The 27,879-nt window shown below is 41.6% G+C and overlaps 1 protein-coding gene across 1 annotated transcript in view; it reads right to left on the reverse strand.

The window, feature by feature from the left end:
- The window catches only part of LOC132381739 (ryanodine receptor 1-like), a 500,293-nt gene that overhangs the window by 316,046 nt on the left and 156,368 nt on the right, over nt 1-27,879 (reverse strand). The window contains exons 39-42 of the mRNA XM_059951310.1: nt 27,273-27,416; nt 16,949-17,222; nt 12,548-12,662; nt 10,766-10,898 (exon numbers count right to left, since the gene is read on the reverse strand). Of these exons, the coding sequence (XP_059807293.1) occupies nt 10,766-10,898; nt 12,548-12,662; nt 16,949-17,222; nt 27,273-27,416 (666 nt within the window). The remainder of the gene's footprint in view (nt 1-10,765; nt 10,899-12,547; nt 12,663-16,948; nt 17,223-27,272; nt 27,417-27,879) is intronic.

The raw sequence follows: 27,879 nt of genomic DNA on the forward strand, positions 1-27,879 counted from the left end.
ATTGCAACTTTATAAAAACTCCGTATAGGCCACACACGCATTCCACAATTGATCTAAAATCCTGCTGTATCTTTTGATAAACTTCAATATCCAGAACTTCACCAAATTTGTGACGTCTGAAAACGATCAAGTTTTATCCATCATTTAGATATTCTGTTATTTTTCAAACATCAGAGTCCCAGCCCATATCCACATGGAACACCACAAGTCACAAACTTCTCAGAGTTCGGGTGTAAACTCCCTCCCTTGTCCTTGAGTGATCCTGCTCTCTCCCTAGCTCTCCTTTAGTTTTTAATGTATGTGTAAAACACCCTTGCATTCTGAATACTCCCACTCATCAAGGATACTTCATGGCCCCTTTTGACCCTCCTAATTCTATGCTTAAGTTCCTTACTGCTGTCTGTATATTCCTCACGGGTTCTGTCTGATTTCAGTTTCCTAAACCTTATGCTTGTATCCTTTTACTTTTTCATTAAGCTCACAACGTCACATGGCATCCAAGGTTCCATAACCTTGCCATCCTTACTGAACCATGCAAGTCTGGAATTCTGACCTGGTCGCTTTGAATTAATGGCCACATGTCAGATGTAACTGTCATAGGACTTGGAGTTAGTTGTGATCTCTGTGTCCAAAATGTTTTCCCACTGTATCCTCAACCACCTGGATAGGTCTGCTTCCCCATACAAGGTCTAGTATGGTCCCTCTTCTTGGCTCAGGAATCCTTCTGAACGAAATTCAGCCTCACATAAGGCTCTTGCTCTTAAGAAATCAATGTTGGTGAAGTTAGTTACCCACTACAACTTCTTTTTTTCGGAAACCTGTCCATATATCTGTTCTCATACTGAGTATTGGGAAGCCTACAGAATAATCAAATCACAGTGACTGCACCTTTCTTATCTTTGAGCTCTAGCCATATTGCCTTACTGAATGAGCCCTCTCTTTAAAACTGTATGAGGAAATAAAAAAATACGTACACTGAATGCATCTACAAAATATCCCTTTATTATTTTTTAACCTGTCAAGCTGCAGTTTAAGCAGTTCTCAGAGTATGCCGGGGCTGGGAGGAGGTAATTATAAGGTGATTGGAAGAAAGTATCGTAAGTAAATGTTTTGTTTCAGCACAGTGGTGCGTGCATGGAACACCTGTCATGCTTGGTGGTAGAGGCAGATGCATTAAGGATTTATTAAACTCCAAGGATAATAGAAAATGGAGGGCTATGTAGGATGGAAGGGTTAAATTGATCTTACAGGAGGTTAAAGGGTTAACACACCATTGTGAACTGAAGGGCCTGTTCTGAGCTGTGATGTTCAATGTTTTATGAATGTTCTTTATTTTTATAATTCACATCTTATTAATATTACAATGTTGTCAGGCACACATTCTAGAGTAATCTTCAGCTAACTTTTCCCATTTTCAGCCAGGTGCAGACTGCCGGCCCATCTGTCACTGTCAGAACCTCTAACCAGGAAAATTGATTAAGTTTACCTTTTTTTACATGGCCGGATTTTGGGGAGCAGGAATTCCTATATTGGTGAACACCTAAAAAAAAAAAAAGGTGGTGAAGCAGTAAGGGACCCGGAGCACCTTGTGGTGTGTGGACTCAATTCCTGGTATGGCTGAGCAGGAATGAAAAAGTATACGAATTGATTAATGTGGATATAACAGAAAGGAGCAGATGGCAAAATTTTCTTCCTTCTAATGCACTGCTTTTGGCTGGGGAAGCATCAGTGAATGCAGTTCCAAGGCAAACCACCAAAATCCTTTCCTACCCACTGGCTTTAGCTATCACCTACAAGTGCAAATGCTACACCTGTCCCCTTACCACCATTCCAGGCCCCAGACAATCCTTCCAGGTGAGGCAACACTTCACCTGCGAGTCTGCTGGAGTCGTCTATTGCATCCGGTGCGGCCTCCTCTACATCGGCGAGACCCGACGCAGACTGGGGGACCACTTCGTCGAGCACCTCTGCTCCGTCTGCCACAACAGACAGGACCTCCCGGTTGCCACCCACTTCAACTCTGCCTCTCATTCCCATCTAGATATGTCCATACATGGCCTCCTCTTCTGCCATGATGAGGCCAAACTCAGGTTGGAGGAGCAACACCTCATCTACTGTCTGGGTAGCCTCCAGCCTGGTGGTGTGAACATTGAATTCTCCAATTTCCGGTAATTCCCTCCCCCTCCCCCTGCCCTATCCAGGTTCCTCTCTGCCTCTCTCCCCTTTCAACTTTGCTTCTTTATCTCTAGTTCTTTCATGCTTATCCCTTCCCCCTCCCCCCTTTATCTTTCCTCTGATTGGTTTCCCAGCTGGTGCCTCTAGGCCCTACCCCCTCCCCTATCTCTATTACTGGACTTCAGCCCTCTCTTCCCCCCCCCCCCCCATTCCTGATGTAGGGTCTCGGCCCAAAACATTGGCTACTCTTTTCTCACGGATGCTGCCTGACCTGCTGAGTTCTTCCAGCGTTGTGTATATATTCAGCTATCACCTTCTAGCTATCTTCCTTCACCACCCCTACCTTTTCATTCTGGCATCTTCCCTCTTCCTTTCAGGTTTCGATGAAGGGTCTTGGCCCGAAACGTGGACTGTTTACTCTTTTCCATAGATGTTGCCTGGCCTGCAGAGTTCCTCCAGCAGTTTGTATGTTCCTCTCCCTATCTTAGCCCTAGGAAGCAGTACTTCACTGAACTGGGTAGTTCGTTAGATGTTTGTGGGGCAGATGGCAGTCAGAAAGTGGGTGCAATAATTGGCACAAATGGATAAAATCTTGGTCAGTTCAGTAAACTTTACTCATCACCCTAGTTTCTCTGCCAAGATCCTGCTTAACATCAGATGAGATTCTAGGGTACACAGATGGCCATTATCATATAAATTCATCCTAATAAGAAAGTAAGTAGAGACTGATTTTTTTAAATATGCATGTTACTTCTTGATGTACCATCAATAACTCTCAGAGGCAGGAAGCGAACGATAGGCTTTAATTAACAGCAAAAAAGGGAGCCCACTACATCTCGGAGACTGAGGGAGGAGCAGTGCCCCAATCGCCTTTATACAGGGGTCCGTGGGTGGAGCCACGGGAGCAGTCAGCAGGGGGGCGTGTCCAGACAACTATACATAGTTTACCACACTTCTGCAGTATTTTTATTCTGAATCTGAATCAAGGCCTCGGCAAAAAACATCATGTTCTATTGCATTGCGCCACCTTGTGTCTGACTTGATTACTTCACCTCGTAAAAGAGAAATGATTTACAGTACCCCAAAGCCTTGCCTGCCTGAATAATACGTATCCAATTGTTTGAAGTCGGTTCAGTATCTGTCCAGTTTCTGTGGAAGTGGTTTAATATATCAACAAGTCTCACCTTCACAAGTCAGAATCTAATTACATCACAAGTTTTGAGAGTGAGATCTAAACCTGTATTCCGCACCGTCTTTGCTTGCTGCAGAACCGAATTGGTACCCATCAAGAAGAGGAGGGCATCAAATGCTGACCTGCACAAGAAAAGTATCAGACTAATGGAGTCGATGCTAGAAGAACAAAAGAAGATAAGCACGGCTGTGGAAGAGACAAACAGGGAGGTTCGGAGAATTCTCGATCAACAAACTCTCTTACTAAATCAAAGCTTGCAGCTCCAGCAGCACATGTTACATTTGCTGGAAAAGGTAGTGTGTCAGCATTGTGCAAACAATCCAAACATTTTTAAAACGTAACTGAGGTCTGAACTTGCCTCCGGTATTTTTATTTTTGAAAGAAAACGGGCAAATCTAATAGATCTGTGATCAATTGCACGTACATAAAGTGACACTCAGCACTCCAACAATCTGCACAGACATATTTCCGTGACAATAATTTTCATCAGATGAAAGCAGCAAATACCTTGCAAAGTTTCCCTGCCTGCTTAGTATTACGACCAGCCTTGGATCTCTTGTGCTGCTTATTCAAACAAACCTTTTTGGCCCAAAGTGGTATGATCAATTTCTGAGGGTAACTATATCCCTATTTTAATCTCTTCTATCACTCAGACATCAGTTCAGATTCATCTCCGTGCTTGGAATTCACCACCAAAAGTTTGAGAAATAAATTTGAGGGTTTAAAGAAGTCATTCTGAATCACTTAATGACTCTAATGATCATAATAATCTGCTGATGAATTAACAGAAAACATTACTGTAGATGTGTACATTCAGCTTGGGGTTTGTATAATTTAAAAATGGCCTCATTCAGTTGTTTCTATAAAGGATTTTACAGAACTGTGGCAAAATTGAGACTTATAGACAATAGGTGCTGAAGTAGACCACTTGGCCCTTCGAGCCTGCACCGCCATTTTGAGATCATGGCTGATCATCTACTATCAATACCCGGTTCCTGCCTTGTCCCCATATCCCTTGATTCCCCCATCCATAAGATACCTATCTAGCTGCCTTATAAAAATCATTCCCTGGCACGAATTTAATTACTTGTTTTCTTTTGTCTTAATATGTATTTCAATTTATCCAGAAGTTGTTCATGGGTTGAAATTGTTTCTGTTAAATTATTTATCAGTTACAAGGGAATGTCTTTTTACTTTGGGTTGGATTGTGCTTGACCTGGCCCACACCTTTTTTTCTCCCCCCCCAGCTGATCTTTAACAGCTCTGTTGCCAGCATCCTGCCAGGCTTACTGCTGTAGGATCCTCAGGCTGAAGCACGAAGAGTGACCTTGAGGCCACATTTAATGAAAATAAAGGATGTACTCCTCCCAGTCACCACTGACACACCCACCTGACAAATCGGGCTGACAGAAATCCTTTCTGCTATTTCTAAATAAAGACAACCAAAATACCTGGACCCTGCTACAAAAATAAATTAATTTAATAAAAAAAATTAATTTGAAGCCACAGTCAACTTATGTAAGTAGAAAGCGCAACTTCCTTTAAGTTCTGGTAACAATCAAGCTTTAACAAGCATTCTAAAATTGTAATACTAACTCTTCATAAATTATGTGGGACAGGACAGTGGCACATCTAGTACAGCCACTTCCTTGCAGTGCCAGAAACGTGAGTTCAATCCTGGCCTCCGCTACTCTCCAAGCGGCATTTTCATGTTCTACCTGTGATCGCGCGGGTTTCCACTGGGTGCATATTCCAAAGTCAAAGATGATGAAATAATTGGCTGTTATATATTGCTTCAAAACTGTAGAATCTGAGATAGCTGATGAAAGTGTGGGGAAAATAAAAATAGGATCAATCCTAATTTTGTGGTTGATGGTTGGCACAGAGTCGGTGGGCTGAGGGACTTGTTTTCATGATTTTTTTAAGCATTGCTTATACTGAAGCCTCCTTGTTCAATTGGTTCTATATATTTTTCAGAATATAAATATATTTGACTTTAATTTTCAGCTAATATATATATAATCTGTGAGTTGCTTTCAATTTTTGAAAGAGTGCAATTTAGGATTTAATTTTGAAAAACCACAATTTAGTGATTACTTTTTAAAGAAGTACAATTATGCACAATTTAGGAGTGATTTCTTTTAAAAATATTTCAGCTTATAAAAGTTGCATATTAGCAGTGAACACAACATGAACCTGCTGGAAAACCTCCCACTGTTCACCTTTATAATAAAAACTGTTGCAAAACTGATGTATGACTAGTTGCCTTTCTTGTGACAGCAAGCTTAGAGTACCAGTTTGTTCCTGAAATTTCTTTGCTATCTAACCTGATCATGCCAACCTTTTCCTCAACTAGATACATCCTCCATCTTAATTATTCTAACAAAAGGCCTTAAGCGTCCATCCTGAAAACTGGAAATAAACCAACCTCAACGGCTTTTGATTATCTTGGATTGCACAAAGTTTTGTGGGAAGAAAAAGTAGCGTTTTGAAAAACATTAAATTGGAGAATTCCCCAAGACCTTATGGAATCTGTCCAGGACATTATGCATCCCCCAGGATACTGAGACAAAGCAGGATACTGCTGAGCCCTTGACAATGAGCTTTGCACCCTTCAGTCCCAAGTAAAACCACTACAAGTAGGCTAACATTATTCCTTTGTGTAAGGACCATAATCCAATATCAAGGAGATAATCTAGAAATTATAAAATGGTGAACCTTAAGTCAATAGTATGACAATTATAGACAGGATCAGGATCAGACTCGGGTTTAATATCACCGACACATGCTGTGAAATTTGTTATTATGCAGCGGTACTACACTGCAATGCATTAATAATAAAAACTGTAAACTACAGAAAGTATAGATTAAAAAGGTTAAATTAAATCAGTGCAAAAAGAGGGGAAAAAAAAGTGAGGTAGTGTTCATGGGTTCAATGTCCATTCAGAAATGGATGGCAGAGGGGAAGTAGCTGTTCCTGAATTGTTGGGTGTGTGCCTTCAGGCCCCTGTACTGCCACTCTGATGATAGCAGTAAGAAGAGGACATGTCCTGAGCAATGGGGGTCCTTAATGATGGATTTACTTGCATTTTGGGAATACATGGACTATTAGTTTAGCTTGATTGAGTTTTTTGAGGTGATAGAGATAATGGATGACCATAGGGCAGTGGATGTTGTCTACAGGGACTTTAGAAAAAGATTTGCAAGGTTGCTCTTGGTATACAGGTCCAGAAGATTAAAGCATATAGGATCCATGGACAACTATTATATTGGATACAAAACTGACTTGGTCATGGAAGACAGAGGTAGTGGTGGAGCAGAATTCTTCTGACTGAAGGTCTGTTACTGATGGTATTCTGCAAGGGTAAGTGCTACATCCTCTGTTGTTTGATCTGGGGGGAGGTGTGTGTGTCTGTCTGTCTGTCTAGATATCAACTCCGATGCAGATGTTGGTGACCATGGTTTTCCATACAGATCTATCCCTTGTTCTTTGGTTGACTTCCATTTCCTCAATGTGAAGCCACCTGGCTAAGCTTTTGATGTACATGATGTGTCCTAGGAATCCGAGTTGTCTTTTTCTTATTGTTGGTATGAGTGATCTTGGACTCTTCTGAGAACTTCTCCATTTGATGTGTGTGTGGTCCATGATATTTTTAACATTCTCCTCTAGAACCATAATTCAGCTGCTTGTGATTAAGAAAATCTAGGTGCTCTGATTATAAAACTTGTGGAGTCGTGGATAATGAGAAAGGCTGTTAAAAGGATACAGCAGGCAGAGAGCTCCTTAGTGCTTAGCTCTCACCCCCACCCCCTGCCTCTCTTTAGACATATGAGTGTGGCTAAGCAGAGCTCCAGCATTACCTGCAAATTCACTGATGACACCGCTATGGTTGGTATGGTTGGACAATTATAAATGTTGACAAGGAGGCATACACAAGTAAAACAGAGCAGCTGGTTGAGTGGTGTCTGAGCAACAAGCTTGCACTCAATGTCAGCAAAACCAAGGAACTATGGAATTTTAGAAAGAGGCAATCAAGTGAGTTAGCAGCAGTCCTCACTGAAGGATAAGCAGTGGAAAGGGTGAGCAGCTTCATGTTCCTGGGTATTCACATCTTGGAGGATCCCTGGCCCAGCACGTAGACACAACTATGAAGAAGATGCACCACCACCACCTCTACATCATTGAGGATTCCAACAAACCGCCACAAGCGTACAGCAGAAAGCATTCTGCCCAGGTGCCTCGCTGCCTGGTGTGCAAACTCCAATGTACAAGGAAACAACCGTGGTGGACTTAGCTGGATCTATATCAAAGGTATGGGTCTCTCCACAATCAAGAACATCTACAGGAGGTGATGCCTCTGGAAGGCAACATCCATCATCAAGGACCACCACCATTCAGGCAGAGCCCTCTTGGCACAGCTGCCATCAGCAGGCTGGAAGACCCACACCTCAAGGTTCAACAACAGCTTCTTCATGATCATCAGGTCCTGAAAACACAAACACACACTCTAATTCCGACTATATTTTTCTCAACCTTCATTAATGTTGCTTTCTTATTTTTGCCTATTTTGTCATTCAAGGTTTGTGTGAGTTAAATGATGGTACTTTATGTAACTTATTCTAATCACATTTCTAATGTACTGTGCTGCTACTGTAAAAAAATAATTGTCCTCACATTTATATCCTAGGTATGAATGCCCATGATAATAAACTTGAACTTGGTAGCTTAGTGGAGAGATGCTTTTCCTCAAAGATACAAGATTATAGCACAGTTTAGGCCCTTTGGCCTATGTTGTTATGCTAACTTTTAACCTACTCAAAGATCGATATAACCCTTCCCTCCTAAATAGTACTCCGTTTTTCAATCATCCATGTGCCTAGCTAAGAGTCTCTTAAATGCCCCTAATGTATCTGCCTCCCGCACCAACCCTGGCAGGGTGTTCCACACACTGTGGAGAAAAAAAAATATCTAACTCTGACATCTCCCCTATACTTTCCTCCCATCACCTTAAACTCATCCCCTCAAATGAGCTATTTCCACACGGAGGAAAAAGTCTCTAGCTATCCATTCGATCTGTGCCTCTTAGCATCTTGTACATCCACCTTAACAGGTCACCTCAGAATCAGAATCATGTTTATGCCATGAAATTTGTTGTCTTGCGGCAGCAGTACACTGCAATATACAATTTATAAAAACTATAAATTACAATAAGAAATGTGTGTGTGTATAATATATAAAACAAGCAGCCCAAAAATAGAGAAAGAAAAAAATAGTGAGGTAGTGTACTGAGATTCATCGCCCATTCAGAAATGTGATGGTGGAGGGGAAGAAGCTATTCCTGAAAATGATGAGTGTGCCTCTTCAGGCTTCTATACCTTCTCCCTGATGGTAGCAATGAGAAGAGGGCATATCCTGGGTGATGAGGGTCCTTAATGATTGATGCTGCCATTTTGAGGCATCTCCTTTTGAAGATGTCCTCATTGCTAGTGAGGCTAGTGGCCTTGATGGAGCTTGCTGTTTTCAACTTCCCGCAGCATTTTCCAATCCTGTACAGTGGCCCCCACCATGCCAGATGGTGATGCCACCAGTTAGAATGCTCTCCGCGGTAGACTTGTAGAAATTTGCAAGAGTCTTTGGTGACATATCAGGTCTCCTCAAACTCCTAATGACATATAGCTGCTATTGTGCCTTCTTTGCAATTGTATCAGTCTGTTGGGCCCAGGATTGATCTTCAGATGTTGACACCCAGTAACGTGAAACTGCTCACCCTTTCCACGGATGATCCCTCGATGAGGACTGGTATGTATCCCCTTGACTTCCCCTTCCTGAAGGCCACAGTCAATTCCTTGCCCTTACATTGAGTGCAAGGCTGTTGTTGCGACGCCACTCATCCAGCTGATCTTTCTCTCTACTCTACACCTCCTTGTCACCATCTGAAATTCTGCCAACAATAGTTGTGTTCTTACCAAATTTATAGATGCTGTTTTGAGCTGTGTCTAGTCATGCAGTCATCTGTGAACAGAAAATAGAACAGTAGGCTAAGGTGCACCCACCAGTGTTCATTGTCAGCAAGGAGATGATGTTATTTCTGACCCGCAGTGACTGTGGTCTCTCGATGAGGAAGTCAAGGATCCTGTTACAGAGGGAGGCATAGTGGCCCTAGTTTTGGAACTTGCTGATTGATACTGAGGGTATGATGGTGTTGAATGCTGAGCTGTAATCAATAAACAACCACCGGATCAAGGTATTACAATTGCAGGTGATTCAAAGTTGAGTGGTGAGCCAGTGAGATTGCAACTACTGTAGACCTAATATGACAGTAGGCAAATTGCAGCAAGTCCAGTTCTTTGCTTAAGCAGGATTTGTTTCTGGCCATGAGAAACTTCTCAAATCACTTCATACAGTAGATGCGAGTGCAGCTGGGCAATAGTCATGATCTTCTTGCGAACTGGTATGATTGTTGCCCTTTTGAAGCAGGTGGGAACCTCCAGCCACTGCAGTGAGAGAGTAGTCTCATCTTCCTTTGCTTGAAAGACAAAAGCCCTAAATCGCTCAACATCCTCGTAAGACATGCTGTCTAGTGCGGGAAACATCTTAGTGAATTGCCTCTGCACACCCTTTAAAGCTTCGACATCCTTCATATAATGAAGCAATCAGAACTGAACACAAGACTCCAAGTATAGTTTAACCAGGATTTTATAGAATTGGAAGTTGTAATGGCAGAAAATACGACAGTTGCTGTTAGTTTCTGCAATTCCCAAATTCTCTGTGACGTTAGAGACAGAATGGCATATAATTTCATCAACTTAGTATCTCCATTAGTCAAACTTTAATGGGGAAAGGCCACCTTAGCTGCCATATCGTATGAGTTCATAGCAGACTTTGTACCTAACTGAAGCTGTGAATACCAAAACTCTCCCTTTGATCTAATGCCATATTTCAACTAGCCGCGGTCATCAAGGAATATGAAAGATGAAGTCAAGACATGTTTCAGAAACTGCAATTAATTGAATTAAACAGTCTGCATAGGTCATTTTAAACAGATCAGTCATCGAACAACTGACAGTCAAAATTTGTAATACTAAAACAGGCTCTAGTGCTTTCCTGGTGTAAATAATGAATAAACTATTCTTGGGCTTCGAGCCGGGTACAGGTATCAACAAAGTTTCAATGACAAACTCTGCCATCTTCTTCAGGGATGATGCCCGGGCAAGCCTAGTCCGGTGGTATTTATTCATTGTGATACAAAGTTATCCAACATAATGAAAGAAAGCAGTACAAATAGCTAAATTTCTAAACCTGAGTGTTAAACTAGATTTTAAATTAAATATCTTTGTTTAAGAGTTGAACTTAACTCGGGAAATATCAGAGAAAGATTCAGATAATGAATTGCTTACCCAGTCCAATGCCGCTGTTATCCAACAGGTAGCTTAAATGATCAAACATGGCTCTTTGATTCTGACGACTGATGCGACAGAAATAGCACAAGAATCGGCAGCAGTTTGTCACCATTCTGGGGAAGCGTATCTCCTATTAAAGAAAAAAGGGCAATAGAACTATAATGAATTTTTATTACTAAAAAAAAGTCCATTCCTACTCTTGAATTCACAAGGAAAATCAAAATCCAACGATGGTAGGGAAGCTATTCGAGAGGATTCTTGGGGATAGGATTTGTGAACATTTCAAGAACCATAATGTAATTAGGGACATTCTATTTACGCTCAGTGGCCACTTCATTGGGTGTACCTGCTCGTTAATGCAAATGTCTAATCAGCCAACCATGTGGGGGCAACTCAACAGGCGGACATAGTCAAGAGGTTCAGCTATTATTCAGACCAAACTGCTGACCTGCTGGGATTTTCATGCACGACAGTCTCTAGTGTTTACAGAGCATGGCATGAAAAACAAACAAAAAGCATTCAGTGAGTGGCAATTCTGTGGACGAAAAAGCCTTATTAATGAGAGAGGAGAATGGCCAGGCTGGTTCAAGCTGACAAGAAACATAGAAAATAGGTGCAGGAGTAGGCCATTCGGCCCTTCAAGCCTGCACCACCATTCAGTATGATCATGGCTGATCATCCAACTCAGAACCCTGTACCTGCTTTCTCTCCATACCCCCGATCCCTTTAGCCACAAGGGCCATATCTAACTCCCTCTTAAGTATAGCCAATGAACCGGCCTCAACTGTTTCCTGTGGCAGAGAATTCCACAGATTCACCACTCTCTGTATGAGGAAGTTTTTCCTCATCTCGGTCCTAAAAGGCTTCCCCTTTATCCTTAAACTGTGACCCCTCGTTCTGGACTTTCTCAACATCAGAAACAATCTTCCTGCATCTAGCCTGTCCAATCCCTTTAGAATTTTATAAGTTTCAATAAGATCCCCCCTCAATCTTCTAAATTCCAGTGAGTATAAGCCTAGTCGATCCAGTCTTTCTTCATATGAAAGTCCTGCCATCCCAGGAATCAATCTGGTGAACCTTCTCTGTACTCCCTCTATGGCAAGAATGTCTTTCCTCAGATTAGGGGACCAAAACTGCACACAATATTCTAGGTGCAGTCTCACCAAGGCCTTGTACAACTGCAGTAGAACCTCCCTGCTCCTGTACTCAAATCCTTTTGCTATGAATGCCAACATACCATTTGCCTTTTTCACCACCTGCTGTACCTGCATGCCCACCTTAAATGACTGGTGTCCAATGACACCCAGGTCTCGTTGCATCTCCCCTTTTCCTAATCAGCCACTGTTCAGATAATAATCTGTTTTCCTGTTCTCGCAACCAAAGTGGATAACCTCACATTTATCCACATTAAATTGCATCTGCCATGAATTTGCCCACTCACCTAACCTATCCAAGTCACCCCACATCCTCACACCAAGAAGGTGACAATAACTTAAATAACCAAATGCTACAATAGTGGTGTGCGGAAGAGCACCTCTGAATGCATAACAGATCGAACTTCAAGGTGGATGGGCTACAACAGCAGAAGACCCCAAAACATACACTCATTACAAATGTAAATAATAAATTGGCCACTGAATGTATTTATTCATATATTCTTATCATTGAATGCTATGACATACGACAAAACATGAACGAGATGTAAAGTACTTTAATCGACTCAGCTTCTAAGATAATACGCAATTCAGTTCAGAACTCAGGTTACAAACACATAATTACCTTGGAGTCACCACCACCCAACACGTTCACCATTACTTCCATAACAGTTTCGTGCATGCCCAGAGCACGCATTAAGTTTGGATGCTGATAGAAGACTTTATTGTTCATGATGTTTCTGGAAGACAATGAAAATGCTGATATATCTTTCCCTTTAGCTTTTGTAAGAATGTACTAATATTACAATATTAGTATCACAGCATATTTTAAACTTTCATTTATTGGATAGTATCACTCTACTGTCAAATTCATAACCTTATTTTAATTGTAATGTAAAAGCTATTACGACTTGCTGTTATGCCTCTCCATGCCCCTGACACATGGGGTGGCAACCTTGCCGTGTGCAAGGAGCAAGCTGGATTTGAACCCAGCGCCATTCACCTCGAAGGCCAGTGTTGATGCCATTGCACCACTGGTCAGTTTATTGCTAGTTAGTTGAGGCCCATTCTCAGTGAGAACTATTTCACCGGGGTTAGAATTCTTTTGATGGTGATGCTTTCCTTGGCTTTGATTTTGGTGAATGACTTCAATTACTTGTGTTTTTGGGCAGAATTTTACAACCATTTTCTGTTAGTTGATTTAGAAGATTCTGGGTATCAACAGGAAATAAAATCAGGTATAAGATCCTTTAACTTGGTGTCCTAAAAATCCGTTTTATTACAAGGAAAAAAATTAAATCCATGGGAAGACTCCACAACTGAAATGCTGAGGTAGAGAAAACAGCTTTAATCTGCCTCTAGTCACCATAAATAAATTCCTTGCACAAAACTGTCCACCTAGGCAACTAATTTCTTCCCCCAAGCCTGGACTGACACCTCGCCCTACTGTCCTGTTTATTACTTATTCTAATGCCTGCACTGTTTTTGTGCACTTTATGCAGTCCAGTGTAGGTCTGTAGTCTAGTGTAGTTTTCTCTGTGTTGTTTTTTTTTAACGTCGTTCAGTCTAGTTTTTGTACTGTGTCATGTAACACCATGGTCCTGAAAAACATTGTCTCATTTTTACTATGTACTGTACCAGCATTTATGGTCGAAATGACAATAAAAGTTGACTTGACTTGACTTGACAGAAGCTGCCTTACAGCTCCAATGGCCTGAATTTGATCGTGACCTTGACTGCTGTTGAGGTGGAGTTTGCACGCTCTCCCTGTGATTGCACAGGTTTTGTCCGCATGCTCTGGTCTCCCTCCACGTCTCAAACATGTGCAGGTTGCTAGCTTAATTTGGTACTGTAAATTGCCCTTAGTGCAGAGGCAAGAGGGAAAACTTGGGAAGATGGTGGGAAAGCAAGGAAAATAAAAATGGGATTAGTGAATGATTAAAGTGATTGAGCACAGGTTTAATGGCCTGTTTCCATAACAAGACATTGGTCAAGACACTAATAGCAAGGATATGATCACATTTCAGAGGATGTGGAGGAGCTTTACCAGGACATTGCCTCGGATGGAACCATTCAGATATAAGAAAAGACTTGGAAGGTTGTGATTGATTTCCTTGGAACATAGGAGGCTGGTGGGGGAAAGGGAGAGCTGTTTGTGGTATAGTACAAAATTGTGAAGAGTCTAGATAGGATATACAGTAGGAAACATTTTATCATAGCAGCTGACTTATCTCGGTGGATCAAAAACTGGCTTACCCATAGAATATAGAAGGTAGTGGCAGATGGTTTTTTTCTGGATGGAAGTCTATGACTAGGGGTTATTAAGGGATACTGGGACCATTGTCAATGATTAGGATGAAAAAGTTCTGAGGCAGAAGATACAAAGATTATTGGTGTTGTGGATTGCTCAGAAGATTGTCAAAGGATACAGCACAATGTAGATCAGTTGCAGACATGGACAGAGAAATGGCAAATGGAATGAATCCGACCAAGTGTAAATGATTGCACTTTGGAATTCAAACATAAAGTGATAGCAAGGCCTTTAATAATACTGATGAACAGGAGGATCTTGAGATCCAGGTAAATAATTCCATATAATTAATCAAGGTGTTGAGTCCAAGGTGTTGTTACGTTGCAGCTTTATAAAGCTCTGATCAAGCAGAGAATATGTGCACAACGTTGGAAGAACTCAGCAGGTCAGGCAGCATCCGTGAGAAAAGAGTAGCCAATGTTTCGGGCCGAGACCCTTCATCAGGAATGGGGGGGGGGGGGGGGAAGAAAGGGCCAAAGCCCAGTAATTGAGATCGGGGAGGGGGCAGGGCCTAGGGGCGCCAGGCGGAAAACCAATCAGAGGAAAGATAAAGGGGGGAGGGGATAAGCATGAAAGAACTGTAGAGATAAAGAAGCAGAAAGTTGAAAGGGGAGAAAGGCAGAGAGGGACCTGGGATAGGAGAAGGAATTACTGGAAATTGGAGAATTCAATGTTCATACCAACAGGCTGGAGGCTACCCAGACAGTAGATGAGGATCAAGCAGCTTCTGGGGAATTGCAATCAACTCCAGTTGTCCCACTATAGGAAGGAAGTGGGAAGCTTTGAGGAGAGTGCGGAGTAGATTTAGCATGATGTTGCCTAGTTTGGAGGACATGTACTGTGAGGAGAGGTTGGACAAATCGGGGTTGTTTTCTCTGAAGCAGTAGAGACTGATAAGAGTTTATAAAATTACGTCCTCTTATATAAAATTATAAAATAGATAGCGGGTATCTTTTCCCTCAGGATGAAAATATCTAGCACTAAATGGCATGTATTTAATATGAGAGAAGCAAAGTACAAAGAAGATGTGTGAAGCAGCATGCTTTATCACACAGAATTTTAAACGCCTGGCACTGCCAGGGCCAGTGGTGGAGGCAGAAAGCATGGGAGTATTTAAGGGACTTACTCACATGAATATGTAGAAAAAAAGAATGATATGGTCAAAAGAGATATTAATTAGTGTTAATTAACAGACACAAAATACTGGTGGAACGCAGCAGGCCAGGCAGCATCTATAAGAAGAAGTACAGTCGATGTTTTGGGCCGAGACCCTTTGTCAGGACTAACTGAAAGAAGAGATAGTAAGAGATTTGAAAGTGGGAGGGGAAGGGGAGATCCGAAATGATAGGAGAAGACAGGGGAAGGAATGAAGCTAAGAGCTGGAAAGGTGATTGGCAAAAGGGATACGGAACTGGAGAAGGGAGAGGATCATGGGAGGGGAGGCCTAGGGAGAAAGAAAGGGGGAGGGAAGCACCAGAGGGAGATGGAGAGCAGGCAAGGAGAGATTGTGAGAGGGACAGAGAGAGAAAAAAGAGAGAAAAGAAAAAAAGGGGAAACAAATAAATAAATAAATAGATAAGGGTAAGAAGGGGAGGGGGGCATTAACGGAAGTTAGAGAAATCAATGTTCGTGTCTCAGGTTGGAGGCTACCCAGCCGGAATATAAGGTGTTTTTCCCACGAAGGGTCTCGGCCCAAAATGTCAACTGTACTTCTTCCTATAGATGCTGTCTGGCCTGCTGCGTTCCACCAGCGTATTGTGTATGTTGATCCATCTGCAGAGATCCCCACCACCCAGGTCAGGCTCTCTTCTCGCTGCTGCCATCAGGTAGAAGGTATAAGAACCTCAGGATTCACACAACCAGGTTCAAGAACAGTTACTAACCCTCAGCCATTAGGCTCTTGAACAAAAGGGGATAACTATACTAATTTGCTCCATCATTGAAATGTTCTCACAACTATTGATCTTACTTTAAGGAATCTTTATCTCATGTTCTCGTTATTTATTGCTATTTATTTCTATTTGCATTTGCACAGTTTGTTGTCTTCTGCACTCTGGTTGATCTTTCATTGATCCTGTTATAGTTACTATTCTATTGATTTGCTGAGTATGCCCACAGGAAAATGAATCTCTGGGTTGTATATGGTGATATATATGTACTTTGATAATAAAGTTTACTTGAAACTTTGAACTTTCTTTATGCATTATGATGCAGAGGCAAGGCATTTGGTCGATGGATGGTCTGCCAGTTCCAAGCCCATCAATCCTAACCCTACCCTCCCCACTTCCTTATTTCCTAGCAGCTTTTTATTTCCTTCATACATCCATCATCTTCCCTGTCTTTCCTTCTGCCGCTTTTGCTTTACAGGAATAAGTAAGCCAGCTCGTATCGGTGGAGGACGTCTTTGGGATGTGGTTTGAAAGCACTGCACCTGGTGGAGGTGCAGGGAGAACATGCAAAAAGAACAGATAGTCCAGGAGGTCAGGGTCAAGCCCGAGTCCTTACAGCTGCAAAGACAGCAACACTGACAGCTGAACACCGTACATAGAAGGTGCATTTTAGAGCAAGAAAGATAAGGGAGAAGAGATTAGAGATTATTGGAATTCTGAGAGCTTCAATGGGGCAGTTCAAATAGAGCATAAATAGTTCTTGGGTAGTACCGAAGGACTAATGCACACCCTGTTTAATTCTTGTTAACAAATTCTTGATACATACCCAATACTCTGGATCATAAGCCTCTCTTCTTCTGGACCCATCTGGACAATGAGAAGCGAGCGAATCTGACCCAGACATTCCAGCAAGTTCATAGTGTCCTCCACAGATGTAGCATTAATGATATAGGCCTTTGGCATAGCACGGATCAGCTCACCAACGCCGTCGTACTGTCGATGCAGCAAGCTGAACATTAGCCGCACAAGTTCTGGATTTTGGATGAAGGCTTCCTGAGCCCAATGAACAACGGTGTGAGAAATCAGCTCCTGCAACGTACCTATAACAGAAATTATCCAAATCATATGTTGTACATGATCACACAAATTCATGCAAACATTTAAAGCACAAAACATTAAAGACAGTATTTTCATTCAAAGACAAATGCTAATTTTATAAACTACTAGGTAGCAACGTTGACAGTTTCAGTTCTGTCCCACTTTGACTTGATAATATTGACATAGCAACAATACTAGTGCCTTACAGCTCCAGGTAGAGTTCTGATCGTGGGTGCAATCCGTGTGGAATTTACACATTTTTCTTACAGGTTTCTTTTCAAGCTTCTGGTTCCCCCCCCCCCCCACATCCTAAAGATGTACCGGTGGATCAACTGGCCAACATTAAATTAGCCGCTTATGTAGGTGGCTGTTCCAAGAATTGTGGAAGTTGGTGGGCATGTGAGAGAAATTGGCTACAGGGCAATGAGTAGGAGAAGAGGAATCGATGGGATTGTCTTCGTCAGGCTGGGCATTCAGTATAGGAGCTGGGACACTATATTACAGATGTACAAGTCATTGGTAGGGCCACACTTGAATTATTATGTGCCACGTTGGTACAGGAAATACATGGTTAAACTGGAAATAGCGCAGAGAGAGATTTACCCGGATGTTACCAGGATGAGAGGGCCTGCGTTATGGGGAGAGGTTGGCCGGACTACAAATCTTTAACTTGAAACTTAGGAGACTGAATGGCAACTTTATAAGAATATTTAAAATTTTGAGAGGCATAGATAAGGTGAATGGTAACAGTCTTTCCCCCAGAGTAGGGGGAATCCAAATCTTGGGGCATGTGCTTAGGTGTGAGGGAAGGAGTCAAAAGGGACCTGAGGGGCAACTTTATCCACATAGAGGGTGGTGAGTATGTAGAAGCTGTTGCCATAAGTGGGTGAGGCAGGTACAATAGGATCATTTGGACAGATATGTGGAGGGGCAGGGCTTAGAAGGCAGGAGATTGAGTCTAGCTGGGTGGTTGTATTGGGCTGGTTGGGCCAAAGGACTGTTATTGATGTTGTATTGCTATATGACTATAACTGGTGACAGTGATGATACAATGTTAGGTAGTGTTCAAGAATCATGCGACATAAAAAACAGGTCGTTCAACCCACCACGTCCATGCTGAATGTTGTCCTGTCTATACTAATCCATTTATCAGCACATCATTCATAGCTTTCTGGGCCTTGGCAATTCAATTGTTGATCAGGTAGTGCTTTCCAAACTACAACCACCCTGTGGGTGACAGAAAAATCTTCCTCAGATCTCCTTTAAATCTCATCATAAATCTATACCCCACACACAAAATGCTGGTGGGACACAGCAGGCCAGGCAGCATCTATAGGGAGAAGCGCTGTCGATGTTTCGGGCCGAGACCCTTCGTCAGGAAACTTGGCCCGAAACGTCGACAGCGCTTCTCCCTATAGATGCTGCCTGGCCTGCTGCGTTCCACCAGCATTTTGTGTGTGTTGCTTGAATTTCCAGCATCTGTAGATTTCCTCGTGTTTGCTTATAAATCTATACCCTCTTGTCTTGAGTGTCTCTGGCATGGAGAAAATCTTCTAATTATCTAACCTATCCATGCTTCTTAAATCTTGTAAATGTCTATCAGGTACCCTCTTAGGCTTCTTTGCTCCAGGGAAAACAAATCAGCTCATGAAGACTCTTCTTATCGCTGGACACATGCTGGTGAATCTCCTCTACACTCTCCCCACTATAATCACACCTTTTGTGTAATGTGCTGACCAGAGTGGCACAAAATACTCCATCTCCTCCCCAACCAGTGTCTTATAAAGGTGTAGCATGATCTCCCAGCTCTATACTTTGTGCATGGCTAATGAAATAACCACATGTGCCACCTTCACCATCTGCCATCTTCAGGGAACTTTACATTTGTACACCTTGGTGCTCAATAAACTCTAGAGCCCTATCATTCATAGCATGTCTCTCCCTTATTAGATACCTAAATTCATCACCTCATGTTTATCTGCCATTGGCCTGCCTGGTTAACCAGCTAATCTCCTAATGTCTGCAGGCAGATGTCTTCCTCATCATAAAAACCATCCCTAATTTTTGTGTCATTTGCAAATTTAAGTATACTTCATAGATTCACAAATTTGTTAACTGTGACTGATTATTTCCTGCTTTCCTTGTCCCTCTGAAATTTTTCCACAAACTCCCAACTTCCTGTTAACTCAACTAGACCCCAATTACCATAGGACCACAGAACATTACAGCACAGAAACAGGCCTTTTGGCCCTTCTTGGCTGTGCTGAACCATTTTTCTGTCTAGTCCCACTGACCTGCACCTGGGCCATATCCCTCCATACACCTCTCAACCATGTACCTGTCCAAGTTTCTCTTAAACGTTAAAAGCTCATTCCACACTCCCACCACTCTGTGTGAAGAAGCCCCCCCCCAAATGTTCCCTTTAAACTTTTCCCCTTCACCCTTAACCCATGTCCTCTGGTTTTTTTTCTCCCCTAGCCTCAGTGGAAAAAGCCTGCTTGCATTCACTCTATCTATACCCATCATAACTTTATATACCTCTATCAAATGTCCCCTCATTCTTCAACGCTCCAGGGAATAAAGTCCTAACCTATTCAACCTTTCTCTGTGACTCAGTTTCTCAAGTCCCAGCAACATCCTTGTAAACCTTCTCTGCGCTCTTTCAACCTTATTAGTATCCTTCCTGTAATTCCATAAGATAATAAGACATGGGAACAGCTGCTTCATCACAGCTGATTTATTATCCTTCTGCTTTCTCACCATAACCTTGGTGCCCTGATGAAACAAGAATCTATCAACCTCCGCTTTAAACATATTCAATGACTTGGCCTTTCTTGGAAAAAAAAGTATAACATTTGCCATCTATCAAGCATTTGGCACTTCACGTGGCCAGTGGTTTCAGCACCTCTGATGGGCTGCAAGAATCTGCACCTCTACCTTCCATAGCAGGCTGGTAAATATCTCATCAGACGCTGGTAATTCATACTCCTATACACCATCTCCTCCTTTTTGATCTTAATAAGCTTCAGAAGTTCAACAATGTAAATGAAGTCTTCAGTTACAGTGCTTTCTCCCCCCTCTTAGTGAATGCAATTTGGAAGTTTGGAAGCATTCATGTAAAAGCTTGTCATGCTCAGGCACACAGCTAATTTTTTTTTGTTATTAAAGACCCTACTCTTTCTTTGGTTACCCTTTTTTGCTTTCAACAGACTTCTTAAAATGCCTTGGGATTTTCTTTACCCTATTTGCCAGTAATATTTTGTTGCTCCTCTTTACTAATTTCTTTAGCATCCTCCAAAATCAATGGAAACAGCGACACAATTCCAGTTTTTCTCTAGCAAACTGATAAATGTCCTAGGCGATCAAGGTGGGCGGCACCATGGCTTAATGGTTAGCACAACGCTTTACAGTACTGGCGACCTGGGTTCAATTCCTGCCACTGCCTGTAAGGAGTTTGTATGTTTTCCCCGTGACCTTGTGGGGTTTCCTTTAGATGACCTGGTTTCCCCCCACAGTCCAAAGACATACTGGCTGGTAGGTTAATTAGTCATTGTAAATTGTCCCGTGATTAGGCTGGATTTAATCGGGGGATTGTTGGGCACCATGGCTTGAAGAACCGGAAGGGCCTACTCCGCTACTCAATAAATAAATAAATATAACCTTCAGTAAGGGAACCACAGACAGAACATTTCAGGAGATAAAGAATATAACAAAACAAGAAGGATGTATAATCCATGTTAATTGGATATTTCAGGTGAGAACTGACTGTTGGAAACAAAGAAGGAAAGTGAATAATTAAATAGGACAAGCAAAGAGAGAATACAAGAATAGCATGAAGTGAACCCAAGAGTCTTCTTTTGGTATGTAAATACTAAGTAGGTCATGAGAGGAGGGATGAGGCTGATTAGCAACCAAGCGATTTATGTATATTGGCCACAGTTGAAATATTTAGAGAACTCTATAATTACTTACCATGGGGTAAATGTCAAAATATGAAAGGTAAATTTATTAAAAATGTAAATCTACACAGGGCATGTCAGAAACAATACTTTCCTCAACTACGGTGTCACAATCCCAAATTAGGCCATTCAGCACAGAAATGTACGAATTTGTTTGCCCATTCTTCTGCCCAGCTTTCTAGCTGATCCATCTCCTCAGTTGGTCTTCGACAATCTTATTCTATAATGGCTTACTTTGCATCTAAGCCTCTAATACCCGAGGGCATGAATTGAAGGTGAGAGGGGTTAGGTTCAAGAGGAGTAAGTTTTTTTTACTCAGAGAGCGGTGGACGCAGGAATGCACCGCCAGGTAATGGTGACAGAGGCAAATACAGTAGAGGCTTTAAAGAGACGTTCGGATAGGCACATGAATATAAGGAAGATGGAGGGATATGGACATGGTGTAGGGAGGAGGGATTAGTGTTTTTGATTTGTTTTTTAGCTGGTACAGCACAACACTGTGGGCCGAATGGCCAGTTCCTCTGTTGTAGTGTTCTATATTTAAGGAGGACTACAAGGACAAGCCAAGGAAGTACAGGCCAGTTGTATTCAGTACGAAAGTAAGCATACCATGCAACTTCTGTTATGACACCTTGTCTGCTGGGAGCTATGTACTTGTAGCCATCAGTGTCCCTGTTCTATAACACCCCCCATATCCTGTGCAAGTCCTTCCCTGGTTTAGCTGACCGAAATTCAAGACTTCACACATGTCCAAAATAAATTCCATCCGCCATTCCTTGGCCCACTTTCCAAAAAAGATTTAAATCCTGTCCGCAATGCAATCAATTCTAAAGTACCACAAAGTGGCAACACAGGATATAATGGGATGTAGATCCATTGTAGATATGGGTGGAGTCATGATAGATGGAGTTTAACTGTGTGGTGTTGTACTAATGGAAAGGGACAGCACACTGTTAATGGCAAGGATGTCCAGTCCACCCTGAAAGTGACTGTATGGGCTAACAAGGTGATAAAGGAGGCATATGACATGTTTGGCTTCATTAGCTGAGGTGTTGTTCAACAGTCAGGAAGTTATATTGTGGCTCTATAAACCTCTGGTTAGGCCACATCTGGAGCCTTGCATTCAGTTCTAACCGTCCCATTGTAAGAAGGGTATGAGGGTTTTGGAGAGGGTGCAGAAGAGGTTTACCAGGATGCTGCCTAGATCAGAGGGCACATGCTATGAGGAGAGATTGGACAAATGTGATCTTTTCCTCGGGATTGACAGAGGCTCGGGGGGACCTAATACAAGTTTATAAGTTTGTGAGAGGCGGAGATTGAGAGTAGATAGCTGGAATCTTATTCTCCAGGGTGAAAATGTCTGTTACTGGGGGGCATGCATTTAAGGTGAGGGGGGTAAGTTCAAAGCAAATGTATGGAGCAAGTTGTGAGTGCTGGGTGCCTGTAATGTTCTGCTTTGGTGGCAGTGGAGGAAACTACGATACAGGCAATTAAGAGGCTCTTAGGTAGGTACATGAATCTGGAGAGAATGGAGGGATATGGACAATGTCTGGGCAGAAGGGATTAGTTTAGTTTGGCTCACAGCCTGTTCCTGTACTGTACTATTTTATGCTCTATAATATCATGGAATATTTCCATTTGACTAGGGATCAAAGGAAGATAGTGCAATATCATCAGCATGACCTACTAATCACAGTTCCAAAATAAAATACCAGGCCTAGAAATTCAATTGCACAATGTTCTTTTTTTAATCTCATGCATCTGAAAATGATTTTGTCCAGACAAATATGATAACTAGTTGCATTCACATGTCTCATGAAATGCAAACAGCACCTTTGATGTTACACCTTTGTGACATCAGAATACTTTCTGCACCGGGGCACATCTGAGTGCCTTAGTTCTCTGCACAGTTACTGGAGTGTTTAACCATATTATCTTGGGGTTGCCTGGACAACCCCAAAAGCACCAAGAGCTCTTGGGCAATCCAAGAGCACCGTGTTCTCAGTCCCAGAGAATTTAACCTAGAAGACTGCAAGTAAGTTACTTGCATCACTCTTTTTCCTTACATCATAAGAGGCTGATCTTCTCACGACAGCTCCCTAATCCTCTTCACAAATACCGGTTTTCTCCCTTTCCCAACTAAAAACCCTTCCAAGTGCTGGTACTCACTCCCCAAATTCCCACTAGCCAGCCACAACCAGTCTCCTTGCCACAACACGTTTGTGCCAATCTTGTGCACCAATACGTTGCGGCAATCTCGTGCCCTTAAAATATTTAAACATTTCCTGATTTTATTTGCAGGGAATTGTTTAATAAGTTAAAATCCCATTCTGAAAAAGAATTCAATTCGATAAGTGTTCCTCCTGTGTATTCTCCATTACTGTGCGTTTTTCCTCATCTCAAGAAACAGTACCATCTATGTGACCCAGTGCCTATTCGAATATTTTTACGTACCAAATCAGCTCACCGTAGATGGACTCGAGGCAGCTTAGCCTTTGAAAGAGCAGAACTATTTTTTACTGCTGGAATGTCCTAAGCAGCTGCAATTTGAGCTCTGTGGGGAGTGCTTTTAATGAAGTATCTTCGTTTACTCCACGTAACATTTTATACAGCACCGCTATGTTAGTCCAGCTGACAACATCAATCACACACACAGCAGCTGCAAGGACAGTAAACATACGTGGTCTGGGATTTACCATTTGATCTGTATTCTGTAATATTAGCTGGAAATGATGCAACCTTGTGAATTCTTCCAACTTAACCAATTGCTTTCAAGAATTACAATGAAAAAGTACTGATCCTAGCAGAAGTTGGTATTGCTTTATCTGCTAATGGACTTTGCTGTAGTCAATTTCCCAACAATGTAACAGATTGAAAGTAAAATTTATAGCAGAACAGAATGGATTCTTGAGATTCATAATTTTGGAAAAGTAAAGGGTTGAAATAAAGGTTGACCTTGATTTTAAACACCAAGTTACAGGAAGAACATAGAACATTAAAGTACCGGAACAGGCCCTTTAGCCCAGGATGTCTGTGCCAACTTCAGCTGCTCATATGCCTGCACGCGGTCGATATCCCTTCATCCCTTGCCTGTTCATATGCCCAAGTAGTTTTTAAGCATCTCACCTGCTTCCACTACCTCCCCTGGTAGTGCATTCCAGACACTTAGTCACTGTATAAAAAAAGTTTGCCAGAATAAATCTCCTCTAAACTTTTCCCCTCGCATTAAATCTCAGGTATTTGACATTTCCATCCTGTGAAAACAGGCTTAATATCTAACCTATCTTATCCCTCTTATAATTTCATAAACTTCTATCAGGTCACACACCCCACCCCCAGAACTTCAAAGAAGACAATCCAAGTTTGCCAACCTTTCCTTATAGATAACACCCTCTAACGCAGGAAACATTCTGGTGAACCGCTTCTGCACCCTCTACAAAAAGGATGTGGAGGTTTTGGAAAGTGGGGATCTTTGATTGTAACAATACTCCATATGTAGCCTAGCCAAAATTTTATGCAGCCACAACATGACTTCCTGACTTTTATATTAAATCCCTGACCAATGGACACTAGTATGCCTTACACCTACTTTACATCCCTACCTATTCATGTTGACAGCTTCATGGAACTGTGGAGTCTTCCTTTAAGATCCCTCAGTGCTTCTTAAGGGTCCCGAAACTTCTGTATATTTTCCTCTTACATTTGACCTCCCATTCACAATAACACCCATCCAAAACTATCCTCTGTCTTTAATGGGCCAAGTCAATTTTGAATCCAGTCTACCAAGTCACGATGGATCTCATGAGGTTTAATCTTTTGGATCAGCCTACCCTCAGGAAACGTCAAAAATGTTAATGAAATCCATCGACATCTGTTGCCCTAATCTTACCAATCGCCTTTATCACATCTTCAAAAAACTCAATCCAGATTGATAAAACAATCTCCCGTGCACAAAGCTGTACTGACCATCCCAAATAATACTATGCTTTTTCTAGATGTGAGTAGATCCTATCCCTAAGAATCTTCTCCAATAATTTTTCTACCACTGATGTAATGCTCACCAGCCTATAATTTCCTCGCTTGACTCTATTGCTCTTCTTCAAGGAACAACATTGGTTTTGCTTCAGCTGACCACATCTGACTACAGAGGATGCAAAGGTCTCTGTCATAGCTCCAGCATCTCCTTTGTTGTCTGGGCACTTATCCATCTTTATGTTCCCCAATAGCTTCATGCCTCATCCTCTTTGAGGATATCTTTTACCCTTTATAGTCACAGGTGAGGACCCAAAAGAGCCAATGTTGTTCCTTTAAGAAAGGCAATAGAGAAAAACTAAGAAATTATAGGTTGGTGAGTTTTATATTAGTGATAGAGAAATTACTGGAGAAGATTCTTAGAAACAGAACCTGGCTCCAAAAATAAACACCCTCCTTGCCCTTATGTGGTCTTACCCTCTGGTGAAGCTGATTTTCTCTTTACAAAGAGACACAAAACTCTCTTATGAATTAGTGCATGCATACTTGAATTACTTGAGCAGGATCAAAGGAATTTTGAACCTGATGAGACATGGGAAAAACCTTGGCATCAACGTTAAAAGGAAATGTGAGAGGGTAGAGCGTTGCACACTGTGGGTGAACCTAACGTGGCAGGGACAGAGAATAGTATGACCTTGAGGCAGTTAACATGTAGGTAGGTATCTGTCCAATAGTTAGTCAAATTCACTGTGTGGCAGGTGTACAACTGACAAACAGAAAGAAGCAGCTATCTTTTACATCTCCACGGGAAGCAAGGTGTTTAAATACACCTGCTTCTTTCAGCACAGAAGAAAACTTTATAATTTTGCCTGAAGGGGAAAGCCAAGACTCCCCCAGTCCTTTCTCAAAGTCCTAATGCTATCATCCTATCCAATAAGCCTATTTAGAACAAGATCTCAGTTCCTTTACTTCAGCTCTTTGCAATTGAAAATTGACTTTTTCTTCCTGAAGAAATACATGAAACACATGATAACAACAATTTCCTGGCATTTTGCTTATTCCAGGACTCTAACCCAGCTCCACTGACAAGATTTCAATGTTCTTCACCAAGTAACAATGCATTCAACACGTGTGACTGACAACTACACCTGTAGAAAACATTTGTTCTTCTAAGTTAACACATGCAGTAAAACTCCAATAAAAACTATCCGACCATTCAACAATCAGGATAGTTCACTATCTGGCTCACTCATTCTAACTTTAAACTTACTGGGACTTTGTTCCCATTATTCTTTTAAATGCAGCTGGACCCCATTCCCAAGCTCCCTTAAAACACCCAAACCCATCATTCCTGGTGTCTAATTCCATCTTCCCTATAATAGTAAAAGGTGGACACATCTCCACATTCTCTTAAAATTCTCCAGACACCCTTTTCAATGCTGAGAAAAAAAAACTCATCTACCTTGAAAGGGAAGCTGTGACCCCACTGACCCCCACAAGAGGAAGCACCCTGTCCACAGTTTACTCTGTCACCCTGGATCCTACGTGCTTCAGTCAACTAGCTTCTCCCTTCTGAACTCCAGTCCAGTCAGCCCATTCTTTCCTTAGAAGACAACCTGCCCATTCCAGGTGGGAGATCTGAAGTAAATCTTTTCTGTACTGCTTCCAAAAACATTTCCTTGCTTGTAAAAGTGAACAGTACTGCATGCAGTTCAGTGGATATTGAATTCCTAATGTTCTGAAGAACGGAAGCATAATCTCCTCATTTGTGTACTCAATTTCACTCGCAATGAACAATAACATTTTGACAGCCCGAAAATAACCCAATTCAAATCATGCATTAGGACACGGATACCTGCTGAACCTTCTGAAATGGGAAGAACTATCTGAATAATGCTGATAGCTTTACTGACCTCCTTAAAATAGCAGAAGCAGTGTGTTTATTCATTCTTTGGTTTGCCATCACAAAACAAGAATCTCATTGTTATAGTAATTGTTTTAAGTTTCACTTCGCAGAACTTTCTCGAGCCATTCGGAAATCTTATTACACAAAATTGGTACAGGTGATCTGAAAACTTTCTCTTTATATGAGAGAATCTTATAGCAAAAAAAAATACTCACTTGGTGCCTTCTCTTCTTCAGCTGGAGTTTCGTCAACCTCATCTTTCTTCCTTAGGTTTCTTATTTTTTCAACAAGATTCAATAACCGCCCTTTGAGAGAGGTGTCCTTCTCTTCCTCTTCCTCATCCTCTTCTATTTGAATGCCTGTCAGGTAAAATAATTCTGTCTCAGAAGCTCTTGAAAATTCACCAAATTGTTCACCCAATTCCCCAAAACAGCTTCAAATTGTTACACTTTGAGCCACTTGATATCATATTCAGTATCTGAAAAATGTTTTAAAATCAGAAGAATTAATTTAGTTTATAGTGAGACTGACTAAAACTGAGCCATACCAGGCTGTTACTGAATTAAAGTCTTTATTTACACAACAATCCTCTTCTAGAGAGAGTCCAGAAAAATCCAAGAGAATCTCACTTTCCTGACATGATATTTCATGTTTCTTCAACACAAAGATAACAATAAACAATAACCAGAGTTTTGATTAGTATAATCACCAATTTAACTTTAATATTTGGAATATAGTCTGGTAAATTTACAGAATTACATATTTACAATGGCAACATATATATCACAAAAAGCAGAATGCTTTGAATATTCAGATGTACAA

This window comes from Hypanus sabinus, chromosome 26 (assembly GCF_030144855.1).
Source record: "Hypanus sabinus isolate sHypSab1 chromosome 26, sHypSab1.hap1, whole genome shotgun sequence".
NCBI classification, from domain to species: Eukaryota; Metazoa; Chordata; class Chondrichthyes; order Myliobatiformes; family Dasyatidae; genus Hypanus; species Hypanus sabinus.